The following is a 19,654-nucleotide window of genomic DNA, read 5'->3' on the forward strand; positions in this document are numbered from 1 at the left end:
GAAATATCCTGAATATAATCTTTATCTGTTGACTCAGCTCAAGAGATTAAATCCCTATATACTTGGTTATATGAGAGAAAGAGAGAGAGAGATTAGTGATCCCTTCCCAGCTGTTAAGGAGCAATACCTGAATATAGATTTCTTGTGGGAGTCCATAAGAGAAGACAAAACATGTGATTGGAATGATGTCAGTTCCCAAAAGACACCAACTCATACTTATACAGAAAGAAAGACATCTCCATACCTTTATATATACACAAGAGGAAATATAACAGAGTGATGCCTTTATTAGTGCCCAAAGTGGAAGAATAATGGACTACAATAGTTAATCTTGGCAATAGGCAGAGTTGTAATGTGGGCATTTGATGTACATTTTTAACATTATTGTTGTTACATGAATATGCTTCTGCCATGAATGCAGCGCCTTCCAACCCTGTCTTTACCAAACGTTGCCATACTCCCAGAAGGCAAGCCCTGAAATATCCAATACAGCTTGCACACTATTTTGTCATCATCTGTCATAATATTTGAATCTAAATGAATAAAAACTAGAACTGCAGCAACTAAGAGGACCACTGCAAAATAGACACTTTTAAAAAAATCTAATAGATGAGATGCAAATAGAATCTAATTTCCCCACCCATCAACCAGTGGCGAAACCTTAAATACTGTATTATTTGAACTATAGTATATTGCAGTATAGTCTATATGTCAAATTACATGAAACTAGCAGATACCAGTCAACATGTAATTTCCCCCCTTTCCTGTCATTTTGGAGGTGGCTGGAGTAATCACAGGCCCACATCTACTGTGAAAAGAGTGTGGGAAAACAAGGACACAGCCCTGCACAGGTTTAGGCTTTTTCTTGCATAAAAGCCAGTTTATAACTTCAGGAAAATTAAGACATGTGTACGGTGGGGGGGGGGCGCTGTTCTGGACCAAGTACAGACTAGGTGAACAGGAAGAAAAAAGTCCCATCAGATTGCTATAGATGTCAGAAAACAATAACATAACATAACATAAAACATAACACAAAAGTGTACAAATTAAAGCAATGTGCCACTGTGGGTCATTATCCATCTCTGTTGAGTTCAAAAACAGTTACTAACTCTTCAACTCACAGATTCTACAACTCAACAGTTAGATCTGCATAATACTTATGCTCTAATCCTAAACACATTTATCTGGGACAAATTCAGTTATTTCAATGAAACCTAATACGTTTAGGATTGCAGTGTCAGACCACAACCCACAAAGTGTCAGAAGTACATCAAAATCAATGGCGCACTGTTGATTTTATATAGTGAGTACTACAATCTATACTCAGCACTGTGATCCAAACCACTTGGTTTTCAACTTTACATCAACCACTAGGATCATACTTGGTTTATCTAAACTAAGTAAAGAGGTTTAGATTGCTGTGTTACTCATATCCCAAAGTTTATATAACTAACATTTTCTGAAACATTTACCGCTCTGTCTCTCTGATCGTCAGAGAGATAACAGGAAAACGGCACTTTGGGTATCATACAGGTTTACCATCTTTTTAAAAATTTGCTGCCAACAGTGATTCGTTCTGGACTCCAAACTTTCTCTATTGCCTCCATACCTTTTTACTGATGTCAAAGTAGATGACTACCATCTAGCATAAGGTAGACAGACAATTTCTCCCTTGCTATCTACTTAATCCTTGAGACTATTCAGAAGTATATAGCTGTGGAGGTTGTGGGGAGCTTTTGACCAAATGGCTGTCCATGAGGGAGAATGGGAATCTTGCCCTCAGTGACCTTCATTTTTCACATCCACGGACAATACTGATTCCTGGGAACTACATTTCTCCGCCCATGCAAAAACTTTAAGGCATGAAAGGAGTTGAAAAGAAGAAAACCAACAAGGAAGGTAATAGGAAACAGATTGACAATACATTAGAATACCACTGCTAACTGAGACAACACAAAGGAAGAGAAAACTCTGCCCACACACATGGCATTTGTGGAAAATTGTCTACCAAGAACAATTATTCAACTTCCTATTCATCATCCTGGAAATTAACAATATTTTATTTAATCTGTTATTCAGCTTATTCAGTTGCATAACATTGCATGCATACTTCAAGGGACTGCAGAGACCCCCCAAAAACCACATACAACTATGCTGAAATAAAAGTTAATCAGGCAATAAGCTAATCAGGCAATAAGCTAACTTCTTATTACAAAGTGTAAGGCCCAACTTTAAAAGTGTAAGGCCCAACTTACCTATGTGGCATTCCATGCAGTGCCTTCTCCAAGGCTGCAGGCAGGAATCTCTTTCAGCCCTATCTTAGAGATGCCAGGGAAGGAAACTGGAACCTAGATGCTCTTCCCAGCGCGGCTCCATCCCGAGGGGAATATCTCACAGTGCTCACACATCAAGTCTCCTATTCATATACAACCAGGGCAGACCCTGCTTAGCTAAGGGGACAAGTCAGGCTTGCTACCACAAGACCAGTTCTCCTCTTTTAAGAGTTCCCAGTGCACTCTGGAAGTGCACTCTTGAAGTGTTCTGTAATTTCAGAAACACCTTGCTGACTCTCAGCAACATGATCTTACAGAGTGCTTTTGGAGTGTAGCAAGTACTCTGAACTCTAAGAGCTCTAATACAAAAGTGCTGGGGACTGGGAGAGATGCATGAGGGGTCTCAGCACATCCCCACAGTCTCTCAAAGTGTTCATTAGTCAGGATGTCAGTCTTTGTACTTTGGTGAACTGTAGTGTGAACTTCAGAAGATGGTGGAAATACTGGATCTGAGGAAGAGTAGATGCTTATGCAGAGATGCCAGATTCACTCTCTAACTTCTTTTAAAATGTGTGTCATAATAGAGAGCAGATACACCATTGTATAAGTTTGTCCACTCAAGAGTAATCTGTTTGCAAAGATAGCTGGATTGCTTTTTCTCTGGTGCAGTTACTCCTGAGAGTGTCAATAGTTTCTGACCTAGGCACCAACCCTACCTCTTTTCATCCCATACAGTTCTACTACAGCTGCAAAACTAGCAACTTTAGAAAGTGCCTTGACTGTCAAATTTGTCATTTAAACATCAGAGACAGGCACATGCTCCAAGTCAAAATAAAATGGAACCAGTAATAATTCCCTCTCTTACGGAAAAATACTTGTTGGTAGACTCCAGCATGACAGCCATATTCCACAGTTCAGTGCTCACTACAGACTTGCCACTTGAGGGAAGAACGCATGATTAATTGAAGAAGAAAAAACATGACCATGTTAAACAAAATATATTGCTAATGTAAGGGGGGGGACACACACAGGTAACAATATTTCAAAGATAGTGACTTGATGCTATCAACAAACTAGATATGCTCCATAAAGAGAAACACACTAAAATATAACCAGGCTTTTCTTACATTTTTTTTCCTCTTAGTCAGGAGTTCAGGAAAAAGACAGTTAGCTGCTGAACAACTTTAAACAAAAACATTGCATATATTCAGTTTTAACACACAGACACAGAATTTCAAAAGTGCAGCTTTTAAAACAGTACACTAAAGTCTTACATTTCAAATGCAATACTATATGGTTACACCACAAGTCCATGAATGTGCATGCATATAACTGTACACAGGACAATAAACCTAAATTTATGAATGCCCATAGGCACAAAAATGCAGATCCTAAAGTAAAGTGCAATTTCTGGATCAGGGCCTAAGAATATAGATGTGTTGGGCACATTTTATATACATATATCCTAAAGCTAAGAAAGTCTAATTAAAAAATAAAAGTTCTTATGTGGGTTTATATGAAGCTGATAAACTGTTTTTCAGTTTAAATGAAAATTCACTTAAATTCACTGCACTTAATTCACTTAATGAATTCACTTAAATGAAGCTGATAAACTGTTTTTCAGATATGAAACAGAGTAGCAAGGTTTAAAATCAAAATTGCATAATATTTAACAGAACGTTCTGTTATCAAAATCCAGAGAATTTCAAAGAACTTGTGTTTTCTGAGAAGCTCAACACAGAACAAACTAGGAGATAATGCAACTAGGCATAACACAATAAAAGATATTACCTTCACAATGCATTATTGCTGCCAATTATAAGAATCACTTCAACTTAATTTCAAAAGCACAATCACCCTCAACTGTAACAGTCTCTTTTTTTAAATTTCAAACTGTATTACATTAAGGCAATAACTCACCTTCCAGCTATAATATTGGTCTCCTTTATTGCAAAAATACATTTCATAAATACTTCATCGACAAGGCAAGCTAATTCAGGTTAATTTTATTGTATTTTGGTGCTATCTCACATTTGTGTGCAATTACCTCTATCATTTTATTGCCAGACCGGAAAGTAATCAGAGCAATTATTTGAAAAAGAAGGCATATAAATTCTAAGTCACAGTTGCTGGCATTTTTGATAAAATAGCAGCTTTATCTCTGAAAGTGGCAGGGACATCAGATAAATCATGCATCAGTCAAGTGTAGCTGACCCCCAAGTGCATTGCACAATATCAGAAGTGCTTCAAAAGAAACTTTCCTGCATCATCCATCATTCTCCATAATACTAAAATAGCTACACCTGAAGAGTCAGAGCTAGAGAATAATAAATAAAAACATTCATCCAAGCAATATAGGCAACAGTATTAACAGCACTTTCTTTTAAACTAAAATACAGGAAGCCCTAGAATCTGATTGTAGACAAATAGGACTATTTCAATAGCAATCTGCAAAATAAAGTCAAACAAGCAAGTTCTACAATAGTCGGTATCTCACGCAAATTGGTATCCCAACTAACTTCTGTTCACAATACTCACAAACTCCAAGACATATATGTTGCATGTTCGCACACACACCCACACACACAAGCGTGTGCACCCACACACACACAGACACACACACACAAAGTAATTGCTAGTAATGCGAGTATATTCATGTAACAAAGAAGCAGGGTATAAGTTATCTACTGACTACCTCTCCCAACATCCACATCACTTAGGGAATGTTGAGAAATGTCTGAAGTTATCATTTTCTTGTGGAGAATATCCGACGGAGACAGGAAAAGTTATCCATTTTGATGAAGAAAGGAAAATGAAAGCAAGGGAAAAGGCAGCCAGGAAGGTGCTATCACCATTCGTCTTTTGACCTCCTGTACATTACCAGATGTAAAAACTTCCACCTTAACTGCACTTCTTATTCAGCTTTTAACTTCAAAGAAAAGCAACATTCAAGCCTTGAGGCTAACAGGGAAAACCTACTCCTACTTTTAAAAAATTGCGACTGAAAAGGCCAAGTAATGGGTATAGATACAGAAGAGGAGAGGATGAAGTACAGAGGCTGACATCCAGACTAAATTACTCATGAGTAGTACCACTGAAACAGATGGGCCCAGTTAGTCATTGTTAACTGGCCCCAGATGTTTCAATGAGAGTATTCATGAGTGATTTAGTCCAGATGTCAGCCAGATCCTTCTACCCAGCTGCATGTCACCGACTTTGGGAAAGGAAAAACAGAAAGCATAAAAACATGGAACTACATAGATTTGTAATAGAACTAGTAACATGCAGTTGCAATATATCTATGGCCAGTTAGTTCAACAAGTATAGAACAAATGTTGAGTTATATCATAAGTTTGGATCTATATTGTCAAAACTGATTAAGTAACAGAGCAGGATCCAGATTGAGTTAGTCATGGCGAGGCACCACTGAATTAAGTAATACATGCTGAACTTTAGTCCCATTAAATTCAATGGGACTCAGTCATGACTAACTTGCTGCTCATGTTCTCTGCATAAAAACTGGTATTAATAGAATGTCCATTGGCCATTTAGATGTGAATTTGTAATCTACATCTCTTCATACTTCTTTGTGCTGAAATATTAGGATGGTTGGCTGCTTGGATTTAGTTTTCAGAATAATACAGCAGTGAAATGCCCATCATTATAACAGATTCTCTATATGTGAACACATTTGTATGTGTGAAACAGAGCCTGTATTTTGAAGGAGCCATGTACATTCTCTGAACAATGGAGACTATTCAGTATGCTACCTAGTATGCTGCTAGGTAGCATACTGAAGTCCAGGACCCCCAGGGTAGTGTTCTCTAAAGTGCTACCTGTTCCACACGCAGGGACAGTGAGACAGGCTGAGCTGAGGGGTTTCAATGTGTGGATGAGACAGTGGTGCCAGGAGGAGGGGTTTTGATTCATTAGGCACTGGGATATATTTTGGGGAAAGCAAACCCTGTACAAAAAGAAAGGGCTCCACTTGAACCAAGATCGAACCAGACTGTTGGCACTAAAAATAAAGAAGGTCACAGAGCAGCCTTTGAAATGACATCTGGGGGACTGCCAGCAGGAACTGGGTAGTACCTGCTTCGGCCAGCAAAATCCCCTAAGGTGTAAGGGTGAACATGTTTCGGACAAACCAGAAGAGACAGAGAGGGGAGGACTGGGGGAGGAGTAGCACTGTATATCAAAGAAGGGATAAATTCCATTAAGCTAAAAAACCTAGGTGGACTGGAGTCCTCCGCAGAATCATTATGGGTAACATTACAAGGATTGAAAGAAAATATGTTACTAGGGATGTGATATCACCCTCCAAATCAAAGCGCTGAGAGTGACGTGGAGTTGGACAAACAAATAAGAGAGGCGTCAAAGAGAGACAGGGCAGTAATAATGGGTGGGTACAACTACAACTTCAAACATAGACTAAGTAAATTCATATTCAGGTAATGACAGAGAGGCCAAATTTCTAGACATGCTAAATGACTGTGCCTTAGAACAGTTAGTCGCGGAACCAACCAGAGAGATGGCAACTTTGGATTTAATCCTGAGTGGTGCCCAGGACCTGGTGCAAGATGTCAAAGTTGTCAAACCACTGGCAGATAGTGACCACAGTGTGATCCAATTCAGCATATATCCGAGTGGAGAATTGTCAAGGAAGTCCAACACAGATGCGTTGGACTTCAGAAGAGGAAACTTCTCTAAAATGAGGGGACTGGTAAGAAGGAAGTTGAAAGAGAAGGTCAGGATTGCAAATCACTCCAGAAAGCATGGGACTTATATAAAACCACAGTACTAGAAGCACAGTTGGAATGTATACCTAGAAGGAGGAAAGGTACCACCAAGTTCAGGAAGATGCCAGCATGGCTAACAAGTAGAATCAGAGAAGCTTTAAAAGGAAAGAAGACTTCCTTCAGAAAATGCAAGTCCTGCCCAAATGAAAAGAACAGGAAGGAACATAAACTCTGGTAAAAGAAATGCAAGGAGACAATAAGGGATGCAAAGAGAGAGTATGAGGAGCATATAGCTAGAAGTGTCAAGGGGAATAACAAAAACTTCCTTAAATATATCAGAAGTAGAAAATCTGCCAGGGAAGCAGTTGGACTCAGATGATGAGGGTGTGAAAGGGATAACTGAGGAGGATAAAGAGACTGCAGAGAAGCTGAATGAGTTCTTTGCATCTGTCTTCACAGTGGAGGATACCGACCATATACCTTCTCCAGAACTAAGCTTTTCAGGTTTAGTGGCTGAAGAACTGGGCCAATTTGAGGTGACAAGGGACCAATGCACTTTAACTTGTTCAAAAACTATCTAGAAGCTGGGATGACTAGCGAAGTGGCCAAATTTGCAGATGACACTAAACTATTTAGGGTAGTGAAATCCACAATGGATTGTGAGGAGCTCCAAAAAGATCTCTCCAAACTGGGAGGCAAAAAGGCAAATGCAGTTCAATGTAAGCAAGTGAAAAGTGATGCACACTGAGGCAAAAAACACCATCTTCACATATACGCTGATGGGATCTGAGCTGTCGGCGACTGACCAGGATAGAGATCTTGGGGTCATGGTGGACAGCTCATTCATTGAAAGTGTCATCTCAGTGCACAGCCACTGAGAAAAAGGCTAAATCCATGCTAGGAATCATTAGGAAGGGGACTGAAAATAAAAATGCTAATGTTATAATGCCCTTATACAAATCTATGGTACAGCCACATCTGGAATATTGTGTACAGCTTTGGACACCGTATCTTAAGAACAATATTGTAGAACTGGAAAAGGTGCAGAAGAGACCAACCAAGATGATCAGGGGCCTGGAGCACCTTCCTTATGAGGCTAGGCTACAGCATAAGAACATAAAAACAGCCTTGCTGGATCAAGCCCAAGGCCCATCTAGTCCAGCATCCTGTTTCACACAATAGCCCACCAGATGCCACTGGAAGCCTACAGCAGGAGTTGAGGGCATGCCCTCTCGCCTGCTGTTACTCCCCTACAACGGATGCAAAGAGGCTGCCTTTGAGGCTGGAGGTGGCCTATAGCCCTTCAACTAGTAGCCGTTGATAGACTTCTCATCCATGAAGTTATCCAAGCCCCTCTTAAAGCCATCCAGGTTGTTGGCTGTCACCACATCTTGTGGCAGAGAATTCCACAAGTTGATGTTGCTTTGTTTGAAAAAATACTTCCATTTGCTGGTCCTAAATTTCCCAGCAATCAATTTCATTAAATGACCCCTGCTTCTAGTGTTATGTGAGAGGGAGAAGACTTTCTCTCTATCCACTTTCTCCACTCTATGCATGATTTTATGGACCTCTATCATGTCTCCCCGCAGTCGTCTTTTTTCTAAACTAAATAGCCCTAGGTGTTGTAGCCTCACCTCATAAGGAAGGTGCTCTAGGCCCCTGATCATCTTGGTTGCCCTCTTCTGCACCTTTTCCAGTTCTACAATGTCTTTTTATAGATGTGGTGACCAGAATCGTACACAGTACTCCAGGTGTGCCCGCACCATAGTTTTGAATAGGGGCATTATAATATTAGCAGTTTTATTTTCAACCCCCTCCCTAATGATCCCTAGCATGGAATTGGCCTTTTTCACAGCTGCCGCACATTGAGTTGACACTTTCAACAAGCTGTCCACCACTACCCTAAGATCTCTCTCTTGATCAGTCACTGACAGCTCAGATCCCATCAACATATAGTTGAAGTTGGGGTTTTTCATCCCAATGTGCATCACTTTACACTTGCCAACATTGAAGCGCATTTGCCATTTTGTCGCCCACTCCCCTAGTTTGGAGTTCAGCATCTGGTGCTCTTTACCTTGGAAAAGAAGCGACCAAGGGGAGACATGATCGTGGTGTATACAATTATGCATGGAGTGGAAGGTGGACAGAGAGAAATTTTTCTCCCTCTCTCACAACACCAGAACCAGGGGTCACCCCATTAAACTGAAGGTCAAGAAATTGAGGACTGACAAGAGAAAGTACTTTTTCACACAGTGCATAATTAATCTATGGAATTTTTTGCCACAGGATGTGGTGATGGTCACCAGCTTGGATGGCTTTAAAAGGGGCTTAGACAGATTCATGGTGGACAGGTCTATCAATGGCTACTAGCAGTGGTCCCTCTAAATTTTTTCATCTCTGGGCAGAATGAGTTTTGTTCTGGGCAGCAGTATCCAGGCACTGTGTGTGCAACTGCATTCAGAGTGAAGCCTTCCTGATTCAACTGAGCAGGATCTAAAATTAACTGAGCGGACATCGAAAAACATGTGAGAGAGCGCATGTGCGCACACCTTAGAGGAAACAGTGGCTCCCAGTCTGGTGGCTGTGGGCCATCTCTAGCCTCAGAGGCATGATGCCTCTCAATACCAGTTGCAAGGGAGCAATAGCAGGAGAGAGGGCATGCACATACCTCTTGCCTGTGGGCTCCCCAGAGGCATCTGGTGGGCCACTGTGTGAAACAGGATGCTGGACTAGATGGGCCTTGTGCCTGATCCAGCAGGGCTGTTCTTATGAGATCTCTTTCAGTGGAGGTCAAGTCACCAAGTGCCAGGAGTGGTTGCCATATTTCAGACTCTAGTGCAGCATTTCATTTCCCTTGCCCTCCACTGTTGCTTGCTATTACTATTAAAAGTGAAGGCAGCTATTTGTCCTATACAAACAAAGTAAAGAGGTGCTCTGTGGTGAGTAGATTTTCTCCCACCCCTGCTGCCTAGGAAAAAGTCAGGACTGTCCCCTCTCTGCTGGATCCCATACAGATCATTGCAATGTAGTCCATTACTTTGTCCTATAGAACCCATGGAGAACAGTGCTAGCACCTTACATGCAAAGCCCAACCTCTTCATATGCACATCCTGCCTCAGTCACTGATTCTTGGGGGTTCTCTCGCGTGCAATGAAATCTAGTGGACTGGCTTCACAATACATAGAAATTTTATCTTTAAAAGCTTCCTAGAAAATTATAACATGAGAAAAATTATTTCCCCATACCTACAATGTGTGTAGGCATTCAGAAGTACTAAGTTAAACATTACAAATAATTAGGAATGTCAAAGGCAAACAACAACAGAAGAAATTTGGGAAGAAATACTATAAGTATGGAAAGAAGGGGAAGTATGCCACTTTTTCCAGCACAGAAAGCAGGAATATAACCCTATCACCTCCCCAGATGGTAAAAAAAATACCACTACGAATATTATGACAATCCCTTCCACTGGATGAGAGTGCCATGTGGTTTATAGGTCTTAGGTACAGTGAATGAGTGCACCATAAAGGGAGGGGGGAGTATGGTTATGCAAAGCACCCTATAACTTTAAATATGATCTGTATCCAATATGCTGCATCTTCAATGCAATATCAGCTACTAAGCAGACATTTAATGCACTTTAGATATTTGCAGATTTTAGATTTGTCAGAGAAACAGATAAACATTAATTCTGTTGACTAATATTAATCCAGGTACAATGTGTGTGGTGGAAATTGGTTTTAGGTGTGTGTGTTTTAAAAGAAGATTCATCAAGTCACAGAAGGGCAGAAAAAAGCTCAGTTAACCCTAAAAATACAGCAATGTTCAATTAGGTTATGCTCTGTGGAAAATAGATATGTGATGCGGAAAGGTCCACTGCTGCCTGTTACCAACCATGACAGAGCTACTGAGATTTACAATGCAGCATCAATCTTGTCAACCGGATTCTTAACACTGACTGCTGGACACTGGGGAAAGTTGCCAACTATGTTATGTGAATTCTTCTCCAACATTATTACTTTGTGTGTGGACTTAAACGTACTATTTACCCAACAGCAACTTACTTTTTGATCCAGTGTTGATGCCATCTTAAGTACACGGAGGAGCTTAGCCTATGAGAAAGGAAAAGTGAACCTTGTTAGAACACACACAAAAGCATACATTTCATCAGCAGCTAAAATAGGTGACATGGTCATTTTATTTCTTTTTCATGTGAAATTGGGGGGGGGGGCAGCTTTGCATTTTAGGGCAAGCCGTATCAAACAGTGGATGGAAACAATCTTTTCTTGCAAGCAAACAGGAATTTTGAAGTTCATTAGGTCATATATCATCTGCAATGAGTCATAATCAACAGAGGACATGTTGAGGACTTCTCTCATCGAATGCACTGTAAAACAGGGATTCACAGGATAACAGCATGACTTAAGATACATCCGAAAGCCTGTAAAAATATTGCTTAAAATATACTGTACTACTAAATATCCTTTTTTCCCCACATGCATGTTGGTTTCCTTCCTCAGATCAAACAAGATGTATACCAAAGGTATTCTAAGAAAATATATATGGACAAAAAGAAAGATGAAGCTGAAATACTAAGAAATCTTTCCATAAGCTACTGTGGCTATAGCCCTACATAAAAAGAGACCACAAGATTGCTTTCATTATATGTTTAATATTGGGAGATTATGTCAGTTGCCACACCTAAATCAAAGCATCTAAACCTTAACCATATTTATTTTTAACCAAAGATGAATACAGACAAACATTTACCAAGCAGCAACTTGCTACAGTGTGAATGTATTCATGTAGTAAACAAGGTCATCTAAGTTGTCCTGTGTATTAGTGGCGAACATTTTTTCCATTCCTCTGCTTTCTTAGATTTGAGGGTTTTATCATCACTTTGTAGCTCAATACAGACGATTAGCTTGCCAAATGGTTACATATATATTTACTACATACATATTATGTTAAGTTATCAGTTTGTAAACAGTAATCTGTGAACTCTATCCCATTTATTTCAGTAGAACCTATTTCCAAGAAAGTGAGTTTAGGACTGTAGCCTTAAAGGGTGACATACAGCGCAGGTGAAATCGAAGACATGCCAACAGCACAAAAGCATTCATCATGGAGCATCGATGTATGCAATGGAAGTTTTGATGTGGGGTGGATCGCACCCTACCACCTTACAGTTCTGGCAACTTAAGAAAGAACACACTTTCTGGACAAGGTCACCCAAATATAAGTATGAGGTTTAGCTTCATTTTATTTTCTGGAAGTCAATCTTTGCTAAGTCAGACACATGTAAGGGAGCATTCACAGATCTTAATTAGAGGGGTGGGGATGTTGAATCCTTAACAAGAAATGGACCTCTCCCAAGTGTTTTTGTTAAATGTGTGTTAAAAATAGAGCTTTGGGCAAACTGAATAGAAATTACATCCTCTTTCAATCACAATAACCCAATTCAGTAAAGGTAGTGCAATCAGCCAAGACCTAGATTTCAAAGATAAAATGGAGTGGAGCAAAACACATCATTTGCAAAACTGACGGAGTCTTCTGTTTTTGATTGTTTAATTAAGAATACTTCTTTTTAGAATGGATGGATTTCTAGGATGAATTCTGACACCTCCACCCCAACAAGGCATTTTCATGTTTGTAGCAAGACTACTAACCACATACAGCCACAGCTAGAAGATGTTTTTCAAGTTTACTTCACATAATTTTAAAAAGCTTTCACTCATTTTTTGATTGATATCCTCAAAATGAAAATAATTAAATGTACTTTTAATGAATGAATGAATGAATGAATGAATGAATGAATAATATCAACTTTGGAAGAACCATAAGCCCATAATCATACCCGTCAGAATTCACATACTAATGTTGCATGAATCAAAGAATGTTTTGCTCATGCAAGGGGTAGAGGTAGTTTTCACTGTTCCTTCCTTCCCTCTGCTGTTCCCTCAATAATGTCCCTTTTGGGGTACAGCAGACAGAAGGGAGGAATCCATGAAAATCATGCCCTCCCCTTGCACAAGCAAAATGTTCTTCTGCATGCACAGTACTAATCCGTATGTGAGCCTTAGCATTCAGCCTTTATAATCCTGAGAATCCGGTATCACAATTTTTTTTTACAAAACGATTTTTAGCCCTGTGTAAGCAGCATTTCCAGACAACTCCACTTCATTTGAAACTTACACCCAACCATTTCCCTAAATCCCATTCCTGGAATTGGAAGAATGTTATAGTCCCATTAATACCAAAGTTATTTTGGTTGCAAACTACATTTATGCTGACTTGCTTCATTACCATAAAATTTAGCCTCATTACATGATCTTCCATTTACCACTATTTCACGGCAAGCTGCCAAAAGAGAGGGAGTTGCCATGACATATTGAAAGTCAGCAATAAGATATTAGTTCTCACTCTGAGAACACAATTTATCATGGACTTTGCACTTTGTTTTGTTATAATAAAGACCTTAAGTTTTTATTCAAACAAACAAAATGCTAACAAAATTCTCCCATCTCCACAAGACAGTGATATGTGCTCTCTTAGCAGACAAATTCTAAATTCCCTGTGTCCTAGCACAGCACTTAAAGGCAAGTTGATAAGAAGTGGGAATCTCAGAGGTCAAGTGCTAGATCTCAAGCAAGCGATGAGGTAGACTGAAAGAGAAGTTGTTTTGTCTTCTCCTGCCATCTAATCAAAGATGAAATCTACTGAGATCAACTTACTTTCCCACAGAGGAATGATGTTCAAATGTTTCTCCCTCCATCGTTGGAGGGAGAAACATTTTATGCAAACTAGACAAGAAACTACCATTCCCTCTACTTGAAGAAAATGTTTCAGGCAGTTTAATGAGGTTTTTTTTTAAAGTGCAATTGTTTTAAGACAAATTATGAGATTCTAATGTCTCATTAAATGTTTGCATGGAGTCTTTTAAAGTTTATCAAAAACTGCTAGGGATAACAGAAACCTTAAGTACTATACCTTTCCTGCTAAGATAGCCCCAAACCGTTTTTATAGGTATGATTTTATGAATCTGATTTCTGACTGCTGCTGTTCTCTGCATTTATTGTAACTTTTACCTATAATATAAATGTACTGTTTATGTTTTAGTTATTTTATTTTTTTGTATTTTTTATATTTGTTGTCTTGAGTCGTAATCTTTAGCAAGGCAAGATATAAGGGTCAAGTAGACAAGACAAATATGGAACACTGGCATAATAGAAGGAATTCAGGGGTGTGTTTTTTCTGCCTTCAATATTAAACTATGCAGTAATCCAAAAATCTCCAGTTTATTATGAGAGTGAATATGCTTTACATTTTCACTTGTGCTCTAAAACAAACAGAAATTGCAAGTTAATGTGCCCATCTTAACTTCCACACCATATAAGCTGTAAAGACTTTGTACAGTCTGGTATATGATGATGGCTTTAGAAATAAGGCTCCATGCACCCACACTTTGCCTTGATCAGAGATGCATCAAATAGAAATTCATCAGGGGAATCTCTAGGAAGTGATTAGGGAAGTTGCACCAGTTAAATGTCTGCCTGGATGCATCCATCCCCAGTCCAATGTCCAATTGAACAACCAAGGCAAAGTGTGGGTGCATGGAGCGTCATTTCTACAGCCATCAGCATATACCAGAGACGGTTATACTCTTAGCTAACCTTCCCCTTGGTTGTTTTCCCTGTTATTATAGGGATTTTGAACCATTACTCAAAAATCACTAGACTGATGTTTTTCAAACCAGCAAAAGGCACCAGTCTTGTATGGATATGAATTATTTGAGGAATGCTAAAAAGACATCAAACCTTTAAGAGTATGCATTATCTGTGGTGAAAAAATGTTGCCAACACTTTGAACCCCCTTTGTAGGAATTAAAAACAAACTGCAGCCATTTTGCAACAGATCTGCACCAAATTCGGAGGAGTGGTGTCTCCTTTTGTCCACTAGTTGGTATGTGAAAGTTGCCATGGGGACCAGATAGATACTTTTGATTTTATAAACAATAGCATGTTCAAAGCTTATAATGGCCCTGAGAATATTTCAATTAGAAAGTTGAAAAAAACTCAACTATACTGGAACAACTGTGCCAGTATAATTAGAAGAGAAGTGCTAAATTACTGAACCTTGGAGAGTCACTGATAGGCAGTGCAGACAACAGAGCTAGATGGACCAACAGTCTGACTCTGTATAAGGCAGTTTCCTATGTTGCTAAAGCAGTATGAAAACAGAACCTCACAGCTTAACATCGTGCAGCCCTATCTCTGTGCATCTCTACCAGCTAGAAAGAGCTTCTGCTTGTCATTTCAAGAAGCAAGTTAGAGTAATCTTGTTCACTGAAACTACATGTAAACACAGCAAACTAAAGTGATTACTCAACTAATTCTCTCCTGCTGTTCCTTGCTGCTGCAATGGGCAACCCTAAATGAGCAACAGAATATTACTCTCCCTGCATTACAGTTTGGAGAAGAGAAGAAACAGCAGAAGCTTCCTGCTGTTTCTTCCCTTGACTAAACTATATGGTGAGGGAAACTGTCTCTCTTCCAAGCCCTCTGCACTTAACAGAGGACTCAAGAGAGAGGCAAGGCCTTCTTGAACTTATACAAGAAGCAGGGAGGGAGAAGCAGGCAAAGCCTTGGTAGCCCATCAAAAATTGTGATTGCCCCTGAGCTCACACTATGCCTCCAGTGGCACAATGAAAGAAGGATAGCTGCTTCTCTCTGTGTGTTTGGCTGAATACCTAGTAAGGGCAACGCCAAGTCACCCTCTCTCTTTAGCCCGGAGAAGGGAAGATCAGGCTTCTTTGGCTCTGTGCTTTTGCACCCAGGAAGGTCAAAACTAAGCTGAGAGACCCTTGACCTCCCTGTCCAGTTCAGAAATGGGATGGTGATTATTTGCTGCTGCTGCACTTCCAAGACTCTCAGAACACCTCAGAAAGGGGTATTTCTCTGATACAACAGATTTTTGGTGTATGAGGCAGTGGCAGCTCTGATTTGGGGGAATACTGAAGGAGGGCTGAGGAACTCTTTCTCCAGCACTGTCTCTAGTGATCCTTGGAGTGGGGTTGGAGTGTGGTGGCAAGCCTTACTTGCCACCTTTAAGTAAGGAGATCCAGTTGGGCAGAGACAATCTCCCATATTTGGGAAAGCGGCTTCTTTCCTGGGCCATTCTCAAATCAAGTTTCCTGGGCCATTCTCAAATCAAGCATCTTAGCTCTGCAGCCTCAGTCACACACAAAAATACTTGACACCAATACAGCCTCTTCTTTCATTCAGATGTACTCGGGCAACCCAGCCGAGACTCAGGCAGTCCTGTGACACAGCCTGTCTCAACTAAATTGCCACAGTTTCTTTTGTGACAGAATCTCTGCAAATGAATAATCTGCTCCTGCTCTTCTGGCCTATCCACACAAGGGACATAGAATTCTGAAACATGAGTCTTATATCACTACCATTATATAAACTAATGGGGCTTAAGCACATTCTGAATGCAGCAGAAAGGAAGCTTGGTTTCAGAAAATTGATAGTAACACTCAGCAAGGACTCATAATTTTTCCTTAGCCATTTGGTTGGCTAGAATGTCACGGATGCTTTAACAATTCACACAGCCAGACACAGCTCCAAGAGCTGTGTTGTTATTTGCCAAACCGATTGAAGCTGAAAGCATTCTCTGCTTGGCAGATCAAGGAATGATGTAGAAGACTGTTCCAAAGCAGGCTACTGCTCTCCTTCACAGCTGGACATAAGAAGTGCCTTAGCTTGGCACTAAGAAAGATCCCAGCATGGGAGATAGAGCAGTAAATATGGCTGAAATCAGAATCCACTCTGATTTTCCAGAAGAAATAGTTGAAAGATATTGTTACAAGATCACCATTATAATGTTCTGTATAAAAAATATCTTTTATATTTAAACCAACATTATGTTCAGATATTCTGCTTCCTCCACCTTCTGCTTCATACTTCCAATCAATAACTTACAGGTTATTCACCTGTAATGTTGGTTCTTCTAGTGGTCATCTGTTCTTCTACACAAATGGGCTATGCCCCTGCGCAGAAACCTCATCGGAATCTAAAGGGCCCAATTCTCCTGCTTCAGGTGGGAACCCTTCAGGTGGGCCAGGTTTTCAGTCTCCACACACTCTGATTGCACTGGCGAAGCCATCTTCACTGACCACTTCAGCGACAAAGCTTCTAAAGAACGAAGAGCCAGATCCCACAGGGCCACATGCAGGCGGGAAGCCCTATTTTTGCGAGGCTGTTTCGTGAACTTCTGGCAGTGAAGATAGGTCTCGACAATGTGTGATTCCCTCAAGCACAAGAGACACATGGTATGAGTATCGGGGGAAGGGATCTTAGGTCCGCAGCAGATACATTTTTAAAAGTTTGTCGTACCCGGCATAAATGCCGATGGCCGGCTGGCCACCACGTTCCATCCAGGCCGGGATCGGAGCTTAAAAGTAGGGGAAAACCTGCAAAAACAAAAGGCAAAGAACAGAAAATGCTACTACATTGAGAATAAAGAAAAATAAGAAAGAAATCAAAGAAGCAGGGAGAAAAACAACATGGGGATAGCTGAATCCTACTCGTTGCCGAGCTGCAGACTCCACGATGTTCACTGAAGCGTGGACGAAGAAAGACTGAAGGACTGAGGAGTGGCGCAGCTGCATATAGCGGCTGAGGGCGGGGCTCCCGCCCAAAGCAGGAGAATTGAGCTTGTTAGCTTCCGACGAAGTCTCTGCACAGGCGCATAGCCCATTTGTGTAGAAGACAGAGACCACGTCTAAGAACCATAGTTAGGATTTCAAAAGAGGATACACAGGGTCTCTCCACCACCACAAAAAGTTAATTTTAAAAAATCCAACAAGTACTACAGTTTTTAAATTAGAAATGAATGATTGTATATTAACTGCTCAAAGGACTTCATGTTTTAAGCATGACATGATATTTGATATCCTTTAGTAAGATTTGGGCAGTTAGAAAGGACTCATAAGTTCAGTACATATAAAATGCTGACCAAAGTTACATACAAAATGAAAAACATTCCGGGTGGGTTCAAACAAAGCATGAAGTCGATCTCTGGGCAACATCCCTCATCCCCAGAAGAGAGCGCACGGTGCTTCCATCCCCGCGTGAGCCTCTACTTCCTTGCTAAGTTAAGATATGTCAAAATTGGTTGTGACCGACGATCCCATCAATCTCAGCATTCCTACATTTGCTTCGAAGAACCTGAGATCTGGAGCTCACTTCAACTCTCGGGTTGTTGCGTTGTCATATGGGACAATATTTAACAGCATGGTCTTGGGAGAGCTGGTCTTGTGGTAGCAAGCATAACTTGTCCCCTTAGCTAAGCAGGGTCTGCCCTGGTTTGCATTTGAATGGGAGACTAGAAGTGTGAGCATTGTAAGATATTCCCCTCAGGGGATGGAGCCGCTCTGGGAAGAGTAGGAGGTTCCAAGTTCCCTCCCTGGCATCTCCAAGACAGGGCTGATATTCCTGCCTGCAACCTTGGAAAAGCCACTGCCAGTTTGGGTAGACAATACTGAGCTAGATGGACCTATGGTCTGACTTAGTATATGGCAGCTTCCTATGTTCCTATTCCACTAAAAATAATTTCCAGGTATGTTTCTGAATCTGATTGAAACGATTTAAACCTCCTTTAAGTATGCATTATTTCTTTTTCCCCCCTAATGAAATTTTCATAGCAAATGTTTTTGGCAATTGGAAAGCATCTGAGATATTTATAGGGGCATGTAAGCTTAAAATGGTATACTTTAATTACTAACAGCCCAATCCTATCCACATAAATTCAGAAGTAGTACTAAGTCCAATAGGATAGGAGTTACTCTTCAGTAAGTGTGCTTAGAACTGCAGCCTAAATGTAAGTGGAACATACTAAATCAAATACAATCAATTAAGGGCCTTGGAATTTTTTCAAGAAGACACCCATCAGTGCCAAAGACACGCCCACTTAAGTGCCTTGCCTTGGCAAGACTGCCCAGTGCTTTAAACATCTAACCTAGAAAACCATTTTCTGAAAATCTCCAGAAAGGAGTTCACAGCTTTTGTTCCAATGCTTAACTATTCAATCTAATCTTTAGGCTTGACTCTAACGTCCAGCAGTTTAATGCCATTGCTTCTTGTCCTGTCCTCTGTAGAAATATTGGTCTCATTCTGAGAGCATTGAGTATTTGAAACTAGTCAAACGTCTTCCACCGATAAGAGTCATATAAGATGTAAGATCACAACCCAACATGCATCACTTTTGTTTTGAATTACTATATTCAACTACAATAAAAAGAGAACATACTGTAATTAACAAAAAAAATAAATAGGTATATGCTGAAAGATTATCTTTCTGCAAAGGGAAGTCCTGATACTCAGAACATTTGATACTGTCTGATTTTAGTATTCAAATAAAAGCTATTATTACATCAATCCAGACTATGAATAAAATTCCATATGAAAACATTTAAAGTACATTAGATTTTTGGTCAAGATGAAAAGACTAAAAAACCCAAGCAATCTATTCTAATTGGGTTCCCATGGTAACTGTACAATTGGGTTTTTCGATGTAACATCCCAAAGGCCCAATGCACACTTGTAAAATATACTTCAAACAGCCTGAATTGTTTTT

The 19,654-nt window shown here is 40.1% G+C and overlaps 1 protein-coding gene across 1 annotated transcript in view; it reads right to left on the reverse strand.

Annotated features, from left to right (window-relative positions):
- The window catches only part of MGMT (O-6-methylguanine-DNA methyltransferase), a 313,329-nt gene extending 295,689 nt beyond the window's left edge, over positions 1-17,640 (reverse strand). The window contains exons 1-3 of the mRNA XM_053309698.1: positions 17,604-17,640; positions 17,413-17,489; positions 11,077-11,124 (exon numbers count right to left, since the gene is read on the reverse strand). Coding sequence (XP_053165673.1) covers positions 11,077-11,100 — 24 coding nt within the window. The 5' untranslated portion in view covers positions 11,101-11,124; positions 17,413-17,489; positions 17,604-17,640. The remainder of the gene's footprint in view (positions 1-11,076; positions 11,125-17,412; positions 17,490-17,603) is intronic.
- Between the last annotated feature and the right edge of the window lie 2,014 nt (positions 17,641-19,654).

The sequence above is a fragment of the Hemicordylus capensis genome, chromosome 3 (genome assembly GCF_027244095.1).
Source record: "Hemicordylus capensis ecotype Gifberg chromosome 3, rHemCap1.1.pri, whole genome shotgun sequence".
NCBI lineage: Eukaryota > Metazoa > Chordata > Lepidosauria > Squamata > Cordylidae > Hemicordylus > Hemicordylus capensis.